The sequence below is a fragment of the Pezoporus wallicus genome, unplaced genomic scaffold (genome assembly GCF_028554395.1).
Source record: "Pezoporus wallicus isolate ANWC-B61680 ecotype Strahan unplaced genomic scaffold, APGP_CSIRO_Pwel_v1 contig_3486, whole genome shotgun sequence".
In the NCBI taxonomy this organism is placed as follows: domain Eukaryota; kingdom Metazoa; phylum Chordata; class Aves; order Psittaciformes; family Psittacidae; genus Pezoporus; species Pezoporus wallicus.
In genome coordinates this window covers 4,275,189-4,294,486 of record NW_026642292.1, presented here as the reverse complement: position 1 = coordinate 4,294,486, position 19,298 = coordinate 4,275,189, and the positions used below count along the sequence as shown (strand labels likewise).

Here is a 19,298-nt window from a genome sequence, read left to right as displayed (position 1 = left end):
CCCGCGCCGACCCTATCGCTGCACAGCGATCCGGGCGTGGCCGTGCCCCCTCGGGCAGCCAGGCGGCGCGGCAGGGCGGACAGGGGGGCCGGGCCGGGCCGGGCCAGTAGCACCGCCCCGCGGCGCGGCAGCCAGTAAGCCCGGCGGCGCTGGCGGGCGGGGCTTCCCGGCCAGGTGGGTGCCGGCGGGTGCCGAGCCGGGCCGGGCCGGGCCGAGCCGAGCCGAGCCGAGCCGAGCCGACTGGCGGCTTGTGCTGCCGGCATGGTGAAGCAGGAGCCTGCTGGGGCGTCGGCGCTGGCGGCGGGGGGGCAGGCCGCTGCTGCCACTGCCGCCACTGCCGGGGTGAGGCTGTCCCGGCGTCGCTGGATCGTGTTGCTGCTGTTCAGCAGCTACTCCCTGTGCAACGCTTTCCAGTGGATCCAGTACGGCAGCATCAACAACATCTTTGCGCGCTTCTATGGAGTGAGTGCCTTCGCCATCGACTGGCTGTCCATGAGCTACATGCTCACCTACATCCCCCTGCTCTTCCCTGTCGCCTGGCTGCTGGACAAGAGGGGCCTGCGCCTCATCGCCCTGGCAGGCTCGGCCCTCAATGCCCTGGGTGCCTGGGTGAAGCTGGGCAGCCTGAAGCCTCACCTCTTCCCCATCACCGTCCTGGGGCAGGTCATCTGCTCCCTGTCCCAGGTCTTCATCCTGGGCATGCCGTCGCGCATCGCCTCCGTCTGGTTTGGCTCCCGCGAGGTCTCCACTGCCTGCTCCATTGCTGTCTTTGGGAACCAGGTAATGGGTGGCTGGCCGGCACAGGCATGGGCTGTTATCTGCTTGGCCAGAGACTGGGGTGCTAAGGGGGTGAACCAAGGAGGGGGAAGATATGTGTAGAGCCTGGAGGGCAGCAGTAGTGATAAGAGGCGTGAAATTCCCTCTGGGAAATGCAACTGGTATGTGGAGGGATGCGGCTGGGGTTAGGCTGTGGGCTTAGGCTTTGGGCTGATGGTGGTGGCAGATCTGCATGGGAGATCTAAGTGGGATCTACATCCACAAAAGTTGGGGGCAGCGTGGGGGCTGTGTATGATCTTGGCTTTGAGAGGTGTTTGAGCTCAGGGTCTTTTCCATTGCCCTCCTACTCCCATGCCTGCGAATCTCCAGTTCAGGGGTACAATTCAGTTGGACCATTGGGTGGACTGGAGGTGAATGCACATTGCTGAGAAACGCACTTTAGGCAGAGTGTCCTGCAGACCTCAGATTTGTGGCTGCATCTGGACCTGAAGCTGCAATGTCCTCCTCCTGCTAACAACTAAATGAGACTAAGAAGATTAGCGGTCTACTTGAAAGCTCTACTTGACACTGAGACCTGGAGGACTTTCCTACCCCTTAAAAGTAGGTACAGGGCTTTCACAAGCAGTTGCTTTGCAAAGAAGCAAAACCTTCCATCAGGCTAGGGCGAGGTAAACTCCCTGAGCGCTCTTTTATCAAGGTCGGTGAGGAAGGCCAGCAATCCACGCTTGCTCAAGCTGCGATGGTCTCCTCTTATAGCTAGCTGTCGCTCAGAGGAGCTACGTCTTTCCACACCTTTGAAAGGATTGGGGAAATAGCTTCTTGATACTTGCACCGGAACACCCACTCATCCCTCCTGAATGAAGCAGACAGGCCAATACTGATGCAATATGGCATCAGTGAAGTGAGTATGGCTGTGCAATGCTGCCATGACGAAGAGGGAAGCAGAACCTGGCATTAGCTGCTAGGCTGGATCTGTGCCCCTTGCATTAGCACATAATGTGTTCACCGACGCATGACTTGCCCCACCCTGGACCATCTTCGATTCAGCCTGTGGATGGCTGCTATTCAAATTTGAATGGTTTGCAATTAGGGTATTTTCTAATGCAGGTTCTTCCTCACAGATAACTTTATGTGCAGTGGGTTTAAGGTCTCCTTTCCCCACATTCCTAGGTTTCTATGTTTAGATACTGCTGAGGCAAAAAGGAAGTGGATGCTCAGAAATGGTATTTGAGGAACTGAAGTTTTTGGAACACTGCTGGGAATTTAAGGAGTCTCTTGATTGTGTCTTTTGGAAAAACATGCTTATCTTAGCTCTGAGTGAATCTAAGCTTTCCTCTTTGCTCTTATCAGCCAGGCTAGTGGGCTGGTTTTTATGTATTTTAAATGAATCTTTAGAGTGGAAGGCATTTAACTTGGCCTGAGCACTCTGCTGATTTAGGAGTAAATAAGTAACTGAGCATTTTGCAGTCAGACTGTTTTTTCAATTCTTCAGGTGGAGTTACTCAACAGTGTGCAGAAGAAATCCAAACAATGACGTTTTCAGCCTGTGATCTATGCCTGTGTGGTATCCCCATTGTCCTAAAAAGAGTGGGTTAGTGTAACAGTTACGAAAAGCAAATTTCTGATGCACTTTTGGTGCTGAACACTGCTCTGGGGTTGAACTGACATGTTAACAGGACCTCAGTTCAGTACAGTCTTTACTTTGTAAGCCCAGGCTTTCCTTTTAGAGCATCAAAGAAGTCAGAAATGTCAATGAGCAAAGGCAGGGCATACTTCATAGGAAGAACTTATTAATTCCTTTAGTCAGTGGTCTTGAGGTCTGTAATCAGAGTGAATGAAAAGTCGTTATTTTGTTTACTGATGGTGTTGGGCAGGGGAAAGAAATAGAGGCATTCTTTCTTCCTGAACTGCAGTTAAAGACTGTCCTTTAGGGAGTGTTAGCAAAGGTTATAATACAGTGGGTTTGTAATTGCAGTGTGGCAGTATGGCAAATTATTCCCTGTGCTCATTCCACTCAAACTGTATGGTCTTCCTTTCCTTGCCACATCACTCAGTTTCATCTCCTCAAGGCAGAAAACTCTGTCATGAGTTATCACGATTATCTTTATTGAATGCCAAGCTCTGATGTTCTGCTTCATCAAGAACTGCAACCAGCGGCACAGAGGAGTGGGACATTCTCACTGTTCTTTTGTTTGATACACCCGCCTGCTGTCTGCTCCTGCCCTCTCAGCTAGGCAGCGCTGCCCTGAGGAGAGTCCTGCCTGCTGGTTCATCTAGGTTCTGCTGGGGTGGTGTCTGCTCAAGACACTGCTGCTGCTTGCTGAGTGATGGTAACCTTCAGGTTGAAAGTTAGCCCTGAACAGTAAATCATTGAATCAGTCAGGCTGGATGTTAAATATCTTCTAAAAAACCCTACATAAACCACAACAGAGTATTGTATTCTTGTCCTGGGCCACGCTTCTTCAGGCATATTGGTTTTAGGCCTCTCTTACTGCAGTGTCTCCCTGTTGTCACTTGATGGGAATGAGACATGGGTAACATCCACAGAAGTGTATAATTTGCTCAGGGGCAGTGAAGGAACATTTGTGTATGTTTGTGACTTTGTGTTGCTTTGCTACCAATATTGTTAGAATCACAGAATAGTTAGGGTTGGAAAGGACCTTAAGATCATCTAGTTCCAACCATGCTGCCCCCTGCTGCAGGGACACCTCACACTAAACCATGTCACCCAGGGCTTTGTCCAACTTGGCCTTGAGCACTGCCACAGATGAAGCATTCACAACTTCCCTGGGCAGCCCATTCCAGTGCCTCACCACCCTTACAGTAACAAACTTCTTCCTTATATCCAATCTAAACTTCCCCTGTTTAAGTTTTAACCCATTACCCCTTGTCCTATCACTACAGTCCCTAGCGAAGAGTCCTGCCCCAGCATCTTTATAGCCCCCCCAGATACTGGAAGGCTGCTATGAGGTCTCCACGCAGCCTTCTCTTCTCCAGGTTGAACAGCCCCAACTTTCTCAGCCTGTCTCCATACGGGAGGTGCTCCAGTCCCCTGATCATCCTCGTGGCCCTCCTCTGGACTTGTTCCAACAGTTCCATGTCCTTTGAGGACACCAGAACTGCACACAGTACTCCAAGTGAGGTCTCACGAGAGCAGAGTAGAGGGGCAGGATCACCTCCTTTGACCTGCTGGTCACACTCCTCTTGATGCAGCCCAGGATAGGGTTGGCTTTCTGGGCTGTGAGTGCACACTGAAGCCTACTCATGTTCAGTTTTTCATTGACCAACACCCCCAAGTCCTTCTCTGCAGGGCTGTTCTGAATCTCTTCTCTGCCCAACCTGTAGCTGTGCCTGGGATTGCTCTGACCCAGGTGTAGGACCTTGCACTTGGCACAGTTATACTTCATAAGGTTGGCATCAGCCCACCTCACAAGCGTGTCAAGGTCCCTCTGGATGGCATTCCTTCCCTCCAGTGTATCAACCGAACCACACAGCTTGGTGTCATCAGCAAACTTGCTGAGGGCGCACTCAATCCCACTGTCCATGTCAGCGATGAAGATGTTCAACAAGACCGGTCCCAACACGGATCCCTGAGGGACGCCACTCGTTACTGGTCTCCAGCTGGACATTGAGCCATTGACCACAACTCTTTGCATGCAGCCATCCAGCCAGTTCTTTATCCACCGTGTGGTCCATCCATCAAATTGATGTCTCTCCAATTTAGAGACAAGGATGTCGCGTGGGACAGTGTCGAATGCTTTGCACAATTCCAGGTAGATGACATCAGCTGCTCTACCCCTGTCCATCAGTTCTGTAGCCCCATCATAGAAGGCCACCAAATTGGTCAGGCAGGATTTCCCCTCAGTGAAGCCATGCTGGCTGTCACCAAACACCTTGTTGATTTTCATGTGCCTTAGCATGCCTTCCAGGAGAATCTGCTCCAAGATTTTGCCAGGCACAGAGGTGAGACTGGCTGTTACTTTTTTTGGTTGAAAGAGACCTTTTTCGTGGCTCTTCCTATTCTGACAAAGACAAGCATACAGCTGATAGTATTGGGAGGGAAGATGCAGGTGTGTTAAATGATCTTTCTGCTGTAATTTTGCCTCCCCTTTTTTAGCAGGGATCGGTAAAAGGTGTTGATGTGGTTTGGGAGGAAAGAAAGCTTGGCTCCATATTAATCTTTGCCTCTGGGGAAAAATGGTGCTGCACCTTACTGATCTTAAGGGGGAGTTCTGTCCTTGTTCTGATGCAGCTGGCATGTGACTTTAGAGATTTAAGGCTTCCGTAACAGAAACAGCCTTAGGCAAGGCTTATAGGTTCTATCTGGAGATTGCTGGGAGCGCCAGTCTAGCAGTGATTAGGTGATGGCTTTTTGAAGTGGAGGAACTGGATGATAAGCTGTGAATGAATTTAGCAGAAGGAATGAATGAAATTCAAAAGAATCCTGGTGGGTCCTTTTCTTTTATTCTGAATTTGGGGAAAGAATCTGCTTGGGTAGTGGGTGGGGAGGGTTTTGCCAAATAATCTGAACATTTGAATGGCCGCTGTTTTTGTGCTGATGAGCCTGCAGTGCTGTTTTGTGCTGAGCACATGCTGCTGTTTGATGCCTCACTACAAACTGTGTTCTGTACCTTTCACCCTTCAGGGAAGTCTAAAAAGTAGCGTGGAGATGGAGCATGTCCTGTGGAATTTCTGTCTTCGAGTGGACTTCTAGATCTCTTTGGCCTTTCTGTCCCTGCTGGGAGCCCCCCAGCTCTTCAAGCGAGATTTGATCCCTGTTAGAAATAGGGGCAAGTGGCCATCTGCCTCACATCCCTCTGTAGCATGGCCCTGGTTTTAGCTATTAGAATAGAGAAGATTTTAGCAAGGAGCCAAGAGGTTGTGACATTCTCTAGCCCTCGCATTTTTCTGCCCCTGTAAAGAAGGGCAGGGTGGATCAGAGCACTTGAATCACAAGGAATGCTCTGTGGCTATGTCTCCAAGATCCTGGATGTGGCTCAATGTGGGAGGGTGTGCTGAGCAAATAGCAACGTGGCTTTCTCAGGAATGCCTAAGTTTCTGTAAATGGACACTGGAGCCTGAAATGAACTTTTTCTGCCCATTTCATCTGATCCAGCCATAGACTAAAAGCAGCTCCCCTTTCTTCCTCATAGAAGCTGTTGGCTTTCAGGTTATGTTCTGTGGAAGTTGCATGGGAGTTAAATGAATGACTAGTGTTTTTGCTGGGAGGGCTGTCCTGTGGCACCTTTAGCACTTTCCCTGCAGTATCCCCTGGGGCTGGCTATGTGAAGTGACTGTGCTAGGTCCAAAGTATTATAACCCAACTGAGGATTCCAGCAGCAGCTGAGATAGCTGTCAGAGCTGAAACCTCTCTTCTGCTTTACTCATGTTTATCTAATGCTGTTGTTTTGCAGTGTTCCATTTCTTTCGCAGTAAACTGGGGGAAGGTGCATTCAAGGCTGAGAGGCCCTGAGTGACTTGCATAGAGAAGCAGTCTTCATCATACGGCATTGCATCATATTAAGCAGCATGAGATGGTGCCACAGAAGCAGAAATGTGATGAGGAAGGGAGTTTGCTTTGCTTCCAGAAAAGCTTTGGTTGTGCAAGTGCAGTTTGAAAAAAATACGTTATCTCCCACATTAGTGGGAGAGAAAAAAGAGCCATAGCCCTATCTTATCTTGCCACAAGGCCTGGATTATAATGTTTCCTCTCACAACTTGTGTCCTTTTGGCTTTTTAAAACATTGCAAGAAAGGTGTCTAAGCTGTGGTTTGCAAACATTTACATATGTTAACTTCTTGACTATCTAGATGTCAACAGACTCTTTTTCAGTTTTTCTGCCAGTGATGGTGGCACAGGTTTCCCAGAGAAGCTGTGGCTGCCCCATCCCTGGCAGTGTTCAAGGGTAGGTTGGACAGGGCTTTGAGAACTCTGATCTAGTGGAAGGTGTCCCCTGCCTGTGGCAGGGTGGTTGGAAATAGATGATCTTTAAGGTCCCTTCCAGGCCAAACCATCTATGATTATATGATATTCTGGACAGCAGTCCATAGTAACTGGCAGTTTCTGCTTTACACAGCTCTTCAGTTGGGTATTTTCAATTCTACTGTAGCCTTATGTATAGAAAGGCAGCTGGGACCCGTGCTGATAGCAGAAGATTGGGAAGCTGATATGCAGTAGGAGTCATAGGGTGTGAGAAGGGGGTGGCTGTCTGCTCTCTGCAGATTGCAATACATGCATTATAGGGTCAGAAATTTTAGCTCCTATGAAATGTTGTGGTTAGTGTGGGAGGAACCTGTGGTTAGAAAAGAAGGGAGCACTGCAGGGCAGAGGTTTGACATAGACAAGAGCTGAGGAAAAGGCTGTGTAGCTCAGGGCTTTGCAATAGGTACGTCCTCAAAGGGGTTCCCTGGGTGAATGGAGATCCAGGTCTGATGCATTTAATTATGTTGGCAGAACTGTTGGAGAGGCATCTGGCATAGGTTCTGAATGTATTGAGCTTGGTTCACAGTTTCCCCCCCCCCGCCGTAAAAGCAATGTAGTGAAGAGAGACCTTCTGTTCCCATCATAAGAGCTTTCCTACTGCAACAAGAGGAGTGGTGTTCAGATCCAGCAAAATGTGCAACTTCACCCTCTTCCCACATGTCAGATGTGTCCTTTTGCCACTGCCAGTTATGTTCTGCATCTCTACACTGGTCTTCCCTACATGGTAGCTAGTGTGGGCTACATGGCATCCTGATCTGTTACTGAACAGCATGGATGTTGCTGTACTTGGTTTGTGTGTTTTGTCTATAAGATTTTTAGAGAGACAACGTATTGTTGTGGTGGCTATCTGAGATAGAGGTTTCTAGAAGAAAAATAGTTGAAGTGTGCAGGCTGGCTTTGTTGACTTTTCACTGGGAACCTTGGCTTCTCTGATGATAAAATTGTCGGGCCAGTTCTCATCACTCATTTGGGGAATATTGTTTTTAAGTTCTTGTTATCTAAAGCCATTTGTATTAAAATCAAGTATAATTAAAAAAAAAAAAACCACCAACAACAAAACAAAGCTAAAACAAAACCCCAAAACCATTTCTGCTATTTTGTCTGGAGAAGAACATCTTGGAAAGTGTGAAGCCCTGCAGGCCTAAACATGTCTTTCAGAAAAACAGTAAATCGGTATGTACAGCAGGACTGACTTGTTAAAACAATTAAAATATCAGTCATTTTCTTCCAGAGTGTGATAGTCCCTCTGGTTTTCTAGAGGATTACTCATCTCCTTGGTTGGTGTGAATGTTGAGGATTAGAGATAGTGCTGTGCATTGTAAGTAAATGGTGCAAGACTGGTACTGCATGTCCCCAGCAGCTTACCCAAATCTTTCTCCTCCCCTGCTTTTGGAGACAGTGGAGGAGAGGCTCCACTAGAAATGAAGGGGTTGTGTCAGTGTGACCTTCATTAGGCTTCTGCCAGTGGCCCTGTGTGGGTGTCTCCGTGTAGGGCTGCCAGGAGGGAAGTCTTTGGCACAGGTCAAGTGTTGGTTTTGTTCATGCTTTAAAACATTGATTTAGAGTTGCACAAATGTCCCTCGAAGAGAGGTCTGTGGTAGGTAGCTAGATTCTCCTGTTTCTGTTCTCTGGGCTGATCCTGGGGTGGGGGTGTGAGTGATGTCTGTTTGATTGATACCCAGTTCAGAAGGAGTGTGGGCCCTGTTAAAGGTCGTTTTTATGGGAGTGGACAAGTAGAGTAGCTCCAGTGCTGTGTTGACAACTGCAATGAACTCCCTTTGCTGAGAGCAGGTGAAGCCCTTGATTTTATTGAATTTAATTTTATTTTTTTGTTTTCCCCCAAAAGCCTTTGCAAATGCATCCCACCAGAGAAGCATCTGTCTTAGGTCAGGCCCAATTTGTCAAGCAGCTCCATGCCAATCAGTGATAACTGCTAAGGGAAAAACACTAAAAAGAGTGTGTCCTCTTAACTCTCCGAAGTCTTGGCTTGGGAACTTGCTGAGATTGTTGAAATCATAGTGTCTGAAAAGCCTTTTGTATTGGTAACAATGTGTAAATGTCAGCTTTTTGTTTTCTACAGTTTCTGCCCATTTGGCCAACCCCAGGCCTTCTGGCTCTGAGGGTTTCCTCGGATGCCTGCCTGTGCTCAGCCTCTTAAAAATTCAGATCTCTTTTCCTCCATTTCTGATTTGAATATTTGATATCAGTGGAGATAGCAGTTTGGTGTGTTTGAGTGCAAGCAGTGGGGGCTTTCTGTTGACTTGATCTTGACCATCTGGTCCTGATGCCTCATAGAAGAAATTAGTTGAAATAAATTAAGATCTTCCATTTATAGTGCTTCAGATTTTCGCAGTGTGAAGAGGTTCAGTTTATGTGGAAACTTCTCATAGTGATCATCTTTTGGCCTTACAGCCTTCCTGACAGGCTTCCTGATTTTGCTTTTTGAAGAGGTTTGACTTAGTTTGTAAAGGTGTTCTAAGACCTTTTGCTATATTCTGTAGGCTTACATTGCACCTCTGATGTAGTGTCTTTACACAGTCGTAATGCCGCTTGCAAGCATTTAATTTTACTTTTTTTTTTTCTTTTTAATTACCCTTCAACAAAGCTCCTTTCCTTTTAGGCAGCTCCCTCTTGAGTTGAATTTTGCCATAGTTCTCTGGAGACTGAGGATTTTCTTTGCTGCTGCTGCAAGGAAGCTGAATTTGAGTGCCATGCAGAACCATTCTGTAATACTGAGCATGGTCACACTGTGCTGTTTTAGGTCTAAATCACAAGTTGTGCTGCCTCTTAAAGGTTCTTATCAGAAAAGAGTATTTATGGAATCCAAAACTGCAGTCTCTGCATTATCCCTGTCATGACGCTTATTTAGCCTGCAAGGGCATTCTCAGAATTTCTCACTGTTGTATTTTTTCTGCCCTTGCAGCATCTCTCTCTTTCTATTTTTTAACACTTTAATTGATCTTCTGGGTTTGGTGGCCTTCTCTGTCAGTATTTGTGCTTACTTAGGGAATTTTACAAGGCTTTTGTATTCTTGTTGCTGACTCTTAGTTTTCTTTAAGGTGAAGACCCACTCCTCCATTGATCATGCATTTACAGTTTTTATGCTGATACTGCACTGATTATCTTCCTTCAGCAGACTCTTAGTATACAAACAGCTAAATTTAAATGACACATCCCATTTTCCATTTCAAGACTTTTGGTACATTTATACCATCTTATTAGCCACTTGCTCTTGGTTTTGTTGCCTGTTCTTGTATACGCTTGAATCTTGCATATGATATTGTTGGGACTGGTTCCTGACAAAAATTCAGGTAGGAAATACATTCCTTCTATGCTTTATCAGCCTTTAAATAATAAGTCATCTGACCAGTGTGCTCTTCTGTAGTTGTTGATTTCCCTGGTATTCAGTTTAAGAATTACCTTAAAATAAAGTACCAGTCTGGTTCCTGAGAAGAGATTCACAGAGATCAGGGCAATGGTCTGTGCTTTGGGAGTGGGGATGCTATATGCTATGTCAGGTTTGGGTAACTGGAGCCTATCTGTATAGGTCTTGGAGACTTTCTGCCTGTACAAAGGTTGGAGATGCTAATTTGTATGCTGGTGAGAGGGACTGCACTGTGAGCCCTAATGACCTATGATCTCTGTAAGGAGGGTAGCACAGATTGTTGCAGAGCCATCCTTATTTTTACATTGCTTTATTTTCCCAGCCTGGACATGAGAGGTGTGGAGAAGGGAGAAAAGTTACTTGTCCTTTATAAAGGCATGCTTAAATTTTCTGATTAACCAGTTACAGTGTTGGCTGTTGGGCTGATGGTGAACCAGGCTAAAAATTTCCTTGTGAAAGGTAAGGCTGTATAATATTCATCGTGGTTTTGAGAGGTTATCTTTATTGCTAAAAACAGTATGACTAATCCAGGGTCTATGAGTACCCTGCAGGAAATCTTAAGTTTTAGTCAAGTCAAGGGGCCTCATCGTCATAGAATTAATGATGCCGGTTGTTCTGAAATATAAAATGTAACTTCTGTTAGTATGGTTGCTGGGGCCAACCCTGAATGTTTTCATTCCTGACAATGCCCTGAACCTATGGGGCACATCTATAATCGACTGGTGACTTCCAACTGGCTGCCTGTGATGACCCAGCACCAAAAATGAACTTGGCACAGATGCCTGTTGCTGATCCTGACCCAGGCTATGCCAGGTCCAGGTGCAGGGCAGCTTGACACAAGACAGACTTGGCCAAATGTGGTTGAAAGTTACTTGTTTGTAAGCTTAAATAGGGTGCCTGCATCTAGCAGATAGCTCTGACTGAACCAAGTGTTCTTCCTGTCTCAGAAATCCACCAGCTAGGTAGAGGAAGAGGGAGTTTGTGGAGTTTTCTGGGGCTGAACAGCACAGGCTGATTTTTATCACTGCTACCAGATATGGCACCTGAAATATATTTGTTCTGTGGTCTTGATCCTGGACAGTGAGTGGGTCTTCTAAAATGATTCCATCGGCATCCCAGAAACATGGAGATATGTCAGAGAAAGCATGAAGAAAGCACAAGGAGTTTTTGCTAGAATGCAGCAGTATGTCTGGGCTCTTGCTTGGGTTAAGGGGCTCCTGGGTCATTCTTCTCTGTATGCTGACATGTTTGGATGTAGTTTATGGGTGGGATAGTCCTTGCCTTTTTTAGTCCTTGCTTTCCGTACCTGTGGAGTAATAGACCCTTTCCAGGGACTGTTAATACAGGGAGCACTGCAGAATCCTTCTGCAGGGCAGCAGTTGGCTAGTGGTACTATCTTGCTGACGTTCAGTTGTTAGTGAGGCATAAACAGTCCATTATACAGGGACAATAGGTCATGGTGGTGCTAATTGATTCCTATTGATCTAATGTTTCCTATAAAGAAACAGTAAGTTCAGTGGGCTTAATTTGACTATATCCTCATGTCTATGTTTTGCATACCTTCTACCTCCACTCTTACTGTGATGAGGGGAGTGGCTCTATAAAGGCTGTATTGGTGTAGCTGAATAACCACTGTGGGTGGGATTTTTTTTATGCTGTTGGTCTGTATTGGTTAAGTTAGCACTGTTCTGGTACTGTTGGTGCTTTCCTGTCTCCAGGCAAATGGTACAACCTGCAAAAGAGATTGGAAATCTCTTTCAAGCAAGTATGAGAACAGCTGCATGGCCACTTGGCATCTCTCTCTTGGGTGCTTTCTCAGTCCTTTCATCTATTGGAGGATCCTGTGTGTGCCTTGTCAATATCCGCAACAGCCAATATAGGCTTAAATTGGGAAATAGCAAAAATGAGGGTGCTGCCAAAACAAAAAACTGCTTTTGCCCCAAATGCGTGCAGAGCCTTGAGAGCAAGCAAGAGCTGAGCTCGAGTGTGGCTCTTTCTCTGATGTTCGAGAGGGCTGCAGGTGCTGGGAAGGGCCAGAACAGGTAAATATGCTTGAGAACCAAACAGTGATTGGAGCTCAGCCAAAACCGCTGCAACACGAAGGGGAGAAAGTGGCATTTATAGGCACCTCTTGTGTTTAGAGTACTCAGGAGTGTACTGAGTGCACTTTGGCTCCCCCTTTGTGAGGTGTGCTCCTAAGCACCAAAGTGACTATTTCCTCCCTCTCCTATTTGAGGGTGCCACTATCAGTTGCAGTTACTGGTGTGGCAGTCTGTGCTGCTACAGCTCCTTTTCACTGTCCTGGAGAAATAGTTATGGAGTTAAAAAACTCTAATGTCCTCACTGAAGTGTGTGCAGTCACTGCAGGAGCCCCTCAGCTGCACCTGTGTGGCTCTGTACAGGAGAGGCTAGAGCTGCAGGGTGTCTTCTTGGAGCCCTTCAGAGCCAAGCATTTTATCCAGGGACAGTTGCCAAGCCCTGTCACGCAACCTTGACGTTTAGGATACGTGCCATCAACACTTCCTTTGCTCTCAACCTTGTTTTTCTGGGTTCTTCTAGTGGTCATAGCCTGAGCCTTGTCTAAGGAGGGGACTCATTAGGAAACTGTCATAAAGCGTTTGTGCCAGATGAGTATCTCACTCATTAGGAGTAGGCAGGTTTCTGTTCTAGGCCCCTGCGCTTCTCTCACTGGAAAATAATTTGGTTCAACTCATTAACACAGCAAATAATTGTGGTGTGCCTTGATGGTCTTGTTTTCTGCCATTTTTAATGAGCAAAGCTGGATTCCCAGGTCATCAGGCCAGCACCAGAACAGGTGCAAAATAAGGGGTGGGATGTGTGTGTGAACAGGAACATGTGTGGATGGGAGGACAGGGGAAGCAAGACCTCTACTTCGATAGGAGTGGGTAGTTATTCTGCTCAATTCTATTGTAAAACCTTGCCTTGAATATCCAGACAGCTGTGAGTGCAGTGGGGGGACCTCTCATGGCCTAATTGCAATGGGTAGCTGGCTTTTATCTCTTAACTGTTGGATGCTAAAGATTTTCACCTTGTTTGTGAAATTGGATTAGGCTCAGTCGAGTCCTTAGTGGGCATCAGGGGGCTGAGCTGTGGGATGGTGGCAGTGTTGTTGTTCCATGTCACACCTCTCTTTGTCTCCTCTCCTGCTCAGCTTGGCATCGCTGTGGGCTTTCTGGTCCCTCCAGTTCTGGTTCCCAATGTGGATGATGCAGAGAAGCTGGCCTACCACATCAGCATCATGTTCTTCATGACTGCAGGTGTAGCAACAGCCCTATTCATCTTGGTCGTCATAGGTGAGGAGGTGGCATAATGAAACTAGGTGGGACTGAGAAGATCAGCCTGTGTGTGAGGGACCTGTGTGCTAGGAAGTGGGCTGAGGAGGTTATCTTGGGATGTGTCCTAGCAAACAGCTGACAGGGTCATACAATAGCGTATCTTGCAGCTTGAAGCCCTTGATGAACAGCACATGTAGAAGGGAGTACAAGAAGTTCTGGGAGCACCTGCCAAATTGTTAAATTTATCCTTTGCCTGCATAATAAAACCCTGGCACGTGTTAAGTCCGTCGAAAGATAACAGAAATCTTCTGAGGTTCACAGATCATCTTGCCTGCAAAACAGGGTGCTGGGACTTGGGTTTGTGTCTTGGACCTAACTACCTCTAAAGGGAAGGGAGGAAGAGTCAGGTTATATGTTATCACTGGAGCAAGCTGTTCCCAGGAGAAAAAAAGGTAACCAGTTGTGAGTGGAGAGAAGGAGGCTTTAAGAGCAGTATCAGGACACCAGAGGTGCAACTTCCCTGGTTAGCATGTGACATGGAAGCCAAAACTGTGGCGTGAAAGACTGGCACACTCACTGGAGAGCAGAACTTGTCTGATAAAATCCATGTTTTGGGTTGTTTTAGGCTTTTCCTGCCAGCTTGTTCCTCTTGCCTGGTGGGTGAATCAGATGTAGGCTTTAAAGAATCTGGGGCAAGGAATAGGCAAGGTACAAAAACGGCTGTCTAGTGCCTGGTACAGCAGTATGACCTGTGGCTGGGATTTCTGGATGCTACTTTATTGCTAGTTACAGACAGCAGATAGCTAGGGCAGCCTAAGAAGTGCCAGGCCTGAAATAAAACCTGGCATAGGTCATTGCTCTGCAGGCCCTGGGCACTGCAGGGCACCAGGCCACCTTTGCCAGCTGCTTTTCCCATTTCACTTACGCTTTTGTAACTCCACGCAACACTAGCTGCTGGCTGGCCACCCTCCTAGAGACAAAGGCATCATTAGTCCTGAGCTCTTTTGTTGCTGCCAGGCATTGCCTACACAGAAAGCTACTTGAAGGCAGGGTGTTTTCCCAGTGGCAGGGGTTACTATTTGAAAGACCCTGTTCTCTGCTACTGCTGGATAAATTTGTGTATGGAGATCAAAGCTTAATGATAATGGTGTGTTTTGTACACTTGGTTTTACTAGCTCCTCTGCCATACCTCAAATGGCTACAGGCTCCCTGATTGCGCTGCTATAAACATGTGTGCTTTGTGTCTGGTTTCAGTCTTCAAGGAGAAGCCTCTGCACCCTCCAAGCCAAGCTCAGGCCTTGGTCCAGTCAAGACTGACAGAGGAGTATTCCTACATGCAATCAATCCTCCGTCTGTTCCGCAATGCCAACTTCGTGCTACTTATGGTCACCTACGGTAAGGTCTGGCGTTTGTTATGTGCAGTTGTCGCTTCTAGGCATGCTTAGCTTCTCCCTCTCTCTCCATGGTCTGCTGGGGCAGTACACGGCCTGGGTTGTTTTAGGGACGCGTAAGGGCCAGGAGTCCTTCTAGCCCAGTAATCTCCAGTAGTGATTACAAGCAAATGCGTAGAGAATAAGAAAAGCAAGGCAACCACACACATGACAATATACTCCCCTTACTGTTCTCCTGGTCTTTGACTGTTTTCTGTTCAGGGGATTTCTCTATCCTATTGTTGTTAGTTACTTGCAATGAACTAATCTTAATTGCTTACCTAAGAAATGTATAGAGCTTATGTGTAAGCAAGTGCAAGTCGCAGCACTGAGTGAAGGTAATTTCCCAAGGCAAGGTTATGGCTGCCAGGCATCCCCGAGGAGGTCACATGGAGTATGCACAAGTGCAGACTGTGTCAGCTTCCTTGGCATTCCTCATGTGAAGCAAATGGAAGGAAGGATTTTGGAGAATGTCATCTTTTGCCATCTGTCCTTGCATACTGGCTTTGCTGGTTGCTTCTCTTCAGCAGTCTTGGTCTGTTTCTTTGAGGGCAGTGTGACGTGTTGAATCTGTTCCAGATGCTGAATTGTCATACAGAAAAGTGTTTTTCTCTGTAGCGGAAAAGGTCATTGTGGTCTATGCCTGGCTGCATAATAGGATATACTGTAGCCAACTAGTCTGCAGGGAGTTCTGTCTTCACTTACTACCAGCTTGCTGTGGAAGCTCCTCAGGGGGAAAGTTAATTAGTGCTGGAAGTTCTGCTGCTCTGCCAGCATTTGTGCCTAAAGAACCTGGTGGATGAGTAGCCAGGTTGGAATGAATGAGACTGTGGCTTCATACCTGCTGAGGGTGCTAATGGTCTTCAGAGTTGTTGAATTCTCTGCTCCCTTTTCAGTGCCCCTCTTGAATCGCCCTTAAGCTCTACTGGTTTGCATTGCAGTTGCTGGTTTGGCTTTTTGTTTATTTTATTTTGTTTTGTAGTACATGATGTCCTCTCGGAAAGCAGAGGTAAGAAAAACAGGCAGACTATCTGAAAATTGGATTGTGTTGTCTGCTCAGTTCACACCCTTTAGATAAAAGAAAGGGGGAAAGCACTTGTTCTAGTAGATGTAAATGAGTTCTAGAGGAGAGAGGAAGACTTCTGGTGTGAAGAGTATGTTTAGAATCTGACCTCCCTGATATAATTCCCTTCTGGCTGTCAAAAAGATATGGAAAGGCAGTTCAGTGGCTTCTAATTCAGTCTCTGCTGGTCTGTGCCTTTATTCTGTTCCTCTGTATCAGCCTCACGTCGATCTCTAGCTTGACTTGAGATGGTGACTGTTACGCAGAGAGGGAACTGTGCAGTGAAACTTTTTTTAATTAGTGTGACTTGAAAGTGGAGACAGTTTTTCCTACTCAAGTCAAAAGTTATGCTGGCCAAGATGTAAGACATCTGCAGCCACAGGAGTGCAAGAGTCATCCTTCTTAGCTAACACAAAGATAGCTACAGCCTTTTGTATTCGCATAGTGTGTGTTGGGGGAAGAGGGGGAAACCTGCTTCTTGTTCGTCTTCCCTGGCTGTAGAAAGAATGGGAGCCCTTACACGATACCAGTTCAGAACAGGTCTGCAGATCTCTAAGGTCTGGATGTTACCAGCAGCTGCCAACCCCTTTCCCGGGATGGGACTTGCAGCACTAAAAGGATTGGTGGCACTGTGGCTATGTTAGTCCTAGTAAGCTGTTTTTTAGGAAAGCCCTCAGACAGGCTTTTCCCAAAGGCTGCAGACGTTGCTTCCATAAAGCTGAGACATAAACCGGAATGGGTATTAACAAACTGTGAGTTTATTGGGTTGGGCTCTGCATTGGAAAACATGTTGCTGCTGGGAGGCGGTAGGCAGGAAAAGGGTGGGAAAGACTGGTCAAATGGCACTACCCCACTGGGGAAACAACTGTTGCTTGTTTTATGGGCATTCAAACAGATGTAATTTATGGAGAAACTTAACTGAGCAACTGTGACATGTGGAATACCTACACCTTTTGCCAGCCCCCAGAATGCAAATTCAGTACATTGTCTTGATTCTTAAAATATTTTGCCTGACTCTGATGCCAAGTGTTGGTGCCAACTCTGCATTACTTTTCTACCCAGCCTGTGAGCAGGGTCCCTTATTTCTCTTGGGTATCACATGCCTCACAGAGCTGCTGTGAAGATGGGGTACTGACAGCATCAGCTACCAGAGCAGCATCTGGCTGTCCCCACAAGCCTACTGTTCTCTTGGCTGGATGAGAAGTAGAGGTAACGCAAATGACTGGTAAATGAACTGTTTATGTCCAGCTTTGAAGTGAAGGAGTAGTGGGTAGTAGTAGGGATGGTGCTGATTTGCCACACTTCCGTGTCCTGGCATTGCAGTTTGTGGTGTCTCCCAGCGAGCAGTGTGCTTCAGAGGTAGAGGGAGGATGAAGTCGAATTAAGCTCTTGTGGGCTGTTTTGCCATAGCCTAGTATTGCAAAGAGTCAGCTTTTGAGGCTGAAGGGGCCTCCTTGCTGCAAGATCTCCCTTTCTCTGACTGCTGGCCCTGCTGGAGTTTCCAGCCCTCCTGAGTAACTCTGGGAAAGGATTGGGTGGATTCCTCTCACCTAAAGAGCCTGTCACTCCATTTACTAGCCTCTCCTGTAATCTCCTGATACATGCTTTTAGAGCAGGGAGTGTTGTCACAGGAAATTGGCTTATTTGGGATCCCGTGCATAAGATTCATCATCTGTTCTCTGTGCCATAAAGCTGTGGAGTGAGTTCTGCTTAAACTTGTCAGTGAGGGCGTGTGAAGGAAGTGTGATGTCCCTTCTAGCTGCCAATCTTGTGGCTCCTCACAGTACTTCATGAGCTGTGTAGGGCAATGGGTATCCAGTGTTCCAGTGGAAGATGGGCTAGGCACAGATTACCAAGTACTTTAGGGTCAGGGAAGCTGGAGGTCTTCAGGGACCTGGGAAGCTGAGGATATTGTTCCCTTTTTCAAAGCTCTGCCTGCTAGACTGCACTTCTGTATTATATATTGTGGTCCTTTTCATTTTAGCTGAGGCTGAAAAAGGAAAAGTAGGAAGTGGGAACTTGACATGTATGTGCTCTGTCAGGATTTTGGGCATCTGTGCCAGAGTTTTTAAACCCATGCCTCCTTATGGAGCCTATAGATGTGCGACCTGCAGTAGTGAAATCTGTGTTCCCATCCCTCCCCCATCGGGATCACTGAAGCCTTGAAGAGAAACTAACTGCAAATGTAAATGACTTTCTGAGAAGAAAGTTGTGTTGACTGTTACAGACCTCATCCACCTGGGGAAGGTTTCTCAGTATCACCCAAGGTGAGAGTGTGGCCATTGCAGTACTGCTGGTCTGGCGCCCCTGTGCATGCTCTTGTACTGTAAGCAAAACCCTTGGGTTCTGTGCTCTTTGGGAAGACATTTAACTTAACCAGAGTTGCATGTAAGCTGGAGCAGAGTGTCTAAGTGTGGCTTGACCAGTATCAACCCAACGGTTTCCATTCTCACCTTGGGTGATACTGAGAAATCTTCACCAGGTGGCTGATGCCTGTAACAGTTAATATGACTTCCCTTTCAGAAAGACAATTACTTTCACAGCTGGGTTTTTTTTTCAGGCTTCAGTGATACCTTTTAAAATGCAAGACTTTTCTCATGCAGACACTCCCACCAGGTGCCTGGGGGAAATGCTGTCTGTGCTTCCCCATTGGCTCTGCTCTTATTTGCCTTCTGGTGTTCCTCAGCTTGGAGAGGGTTTTTACTGGCTCTCAGCAGGGAGAGTGCTATCAGGCTCTTACCTGGGAGGAAACTGCACAGGTCAATGGCACTGGTGTTAATCAAATCCCAGGTCCTTACTAAAGGTGTAATGCTGAGGCAGGTGCTTTTCTAGTATTTTACCTTGACTGGGGGGAGGAGAAAACTCCAATGCTAAAGATGGATCTGGGTGTGAGGGAGGGTTGAGACCCTATGAAGGACTTGCAAGACCCTCTCAGTACCAGAAATATGCGCAGCTCTTCCTCTAGCTGCCAAGGTAAGAACCATCCTGAAACTGCAGGGTGCTTCCTCGTGCATGCTGAGACATGGTTGTCTTTGGTCTATTCGTTTTTCTTTCAGTAACCTGTGTCTGGCCAGTCTGGCTGGCACTCCTGAGAGTCAGCAGCCTTATTATAGATCACTGCTCCCAGACATGTCTCTCCCTGAATTTCTACCCTTTTGCTACCCAGCAGGAGAGTGGCAGGTTCTGAATGTGCTGCATTTTTATCCCCCTCTCAGGTCTGAATACAGGTTGCTTCTACGCCCTGTCCACTCTGCTGAACCGCATGGTGATCCTTCACTACCCAGTAAGTGTATCCAACCCTCATGACCCTCTGATGCTTGCACTGGCTGTTGAATGATAGTCTGTGAGAAATGCAATGCCACAGC

At 47.0% G+C, this 19,298-nt stretch overlaps 1 protein-coding gene across 3 annotated transcripts in view; it reads left to right on the top strand.

Annotated features, from left to right (window-relative positions):
- The first annotated feature begins 261 nt into the window (after positions 1-261).
- Positions 262-19,298, top strand: part of FLVCR2 (FLVCR heme transporter 2) — a 37,231-nt gene continuing 18,194 nt past the window's right edge. For 2 of the 3 annotated variants that reach the window (XM_057428592.1, XM_057428594.1), the window contains exons 1-4: positions 262-780; positions 13,317-13,458; positions 14,695-14,835; positions 19,149-19,216. In XM_057428592.1, the coding sequence (XP_057284575.1) occupies positions 262-780; positions 13,317-13,458; positions 14,695-14,835; positions 19,149-19,216 (870 nt within the window). The remainder of the gene's footprint in view (positions 781-13,316; positions 13,459-14,694; positions 14,836-19,148; positions 19,217-19,298) is intronic. The other variant, XM_057428593.1, reaches the window with a different exon arrangement.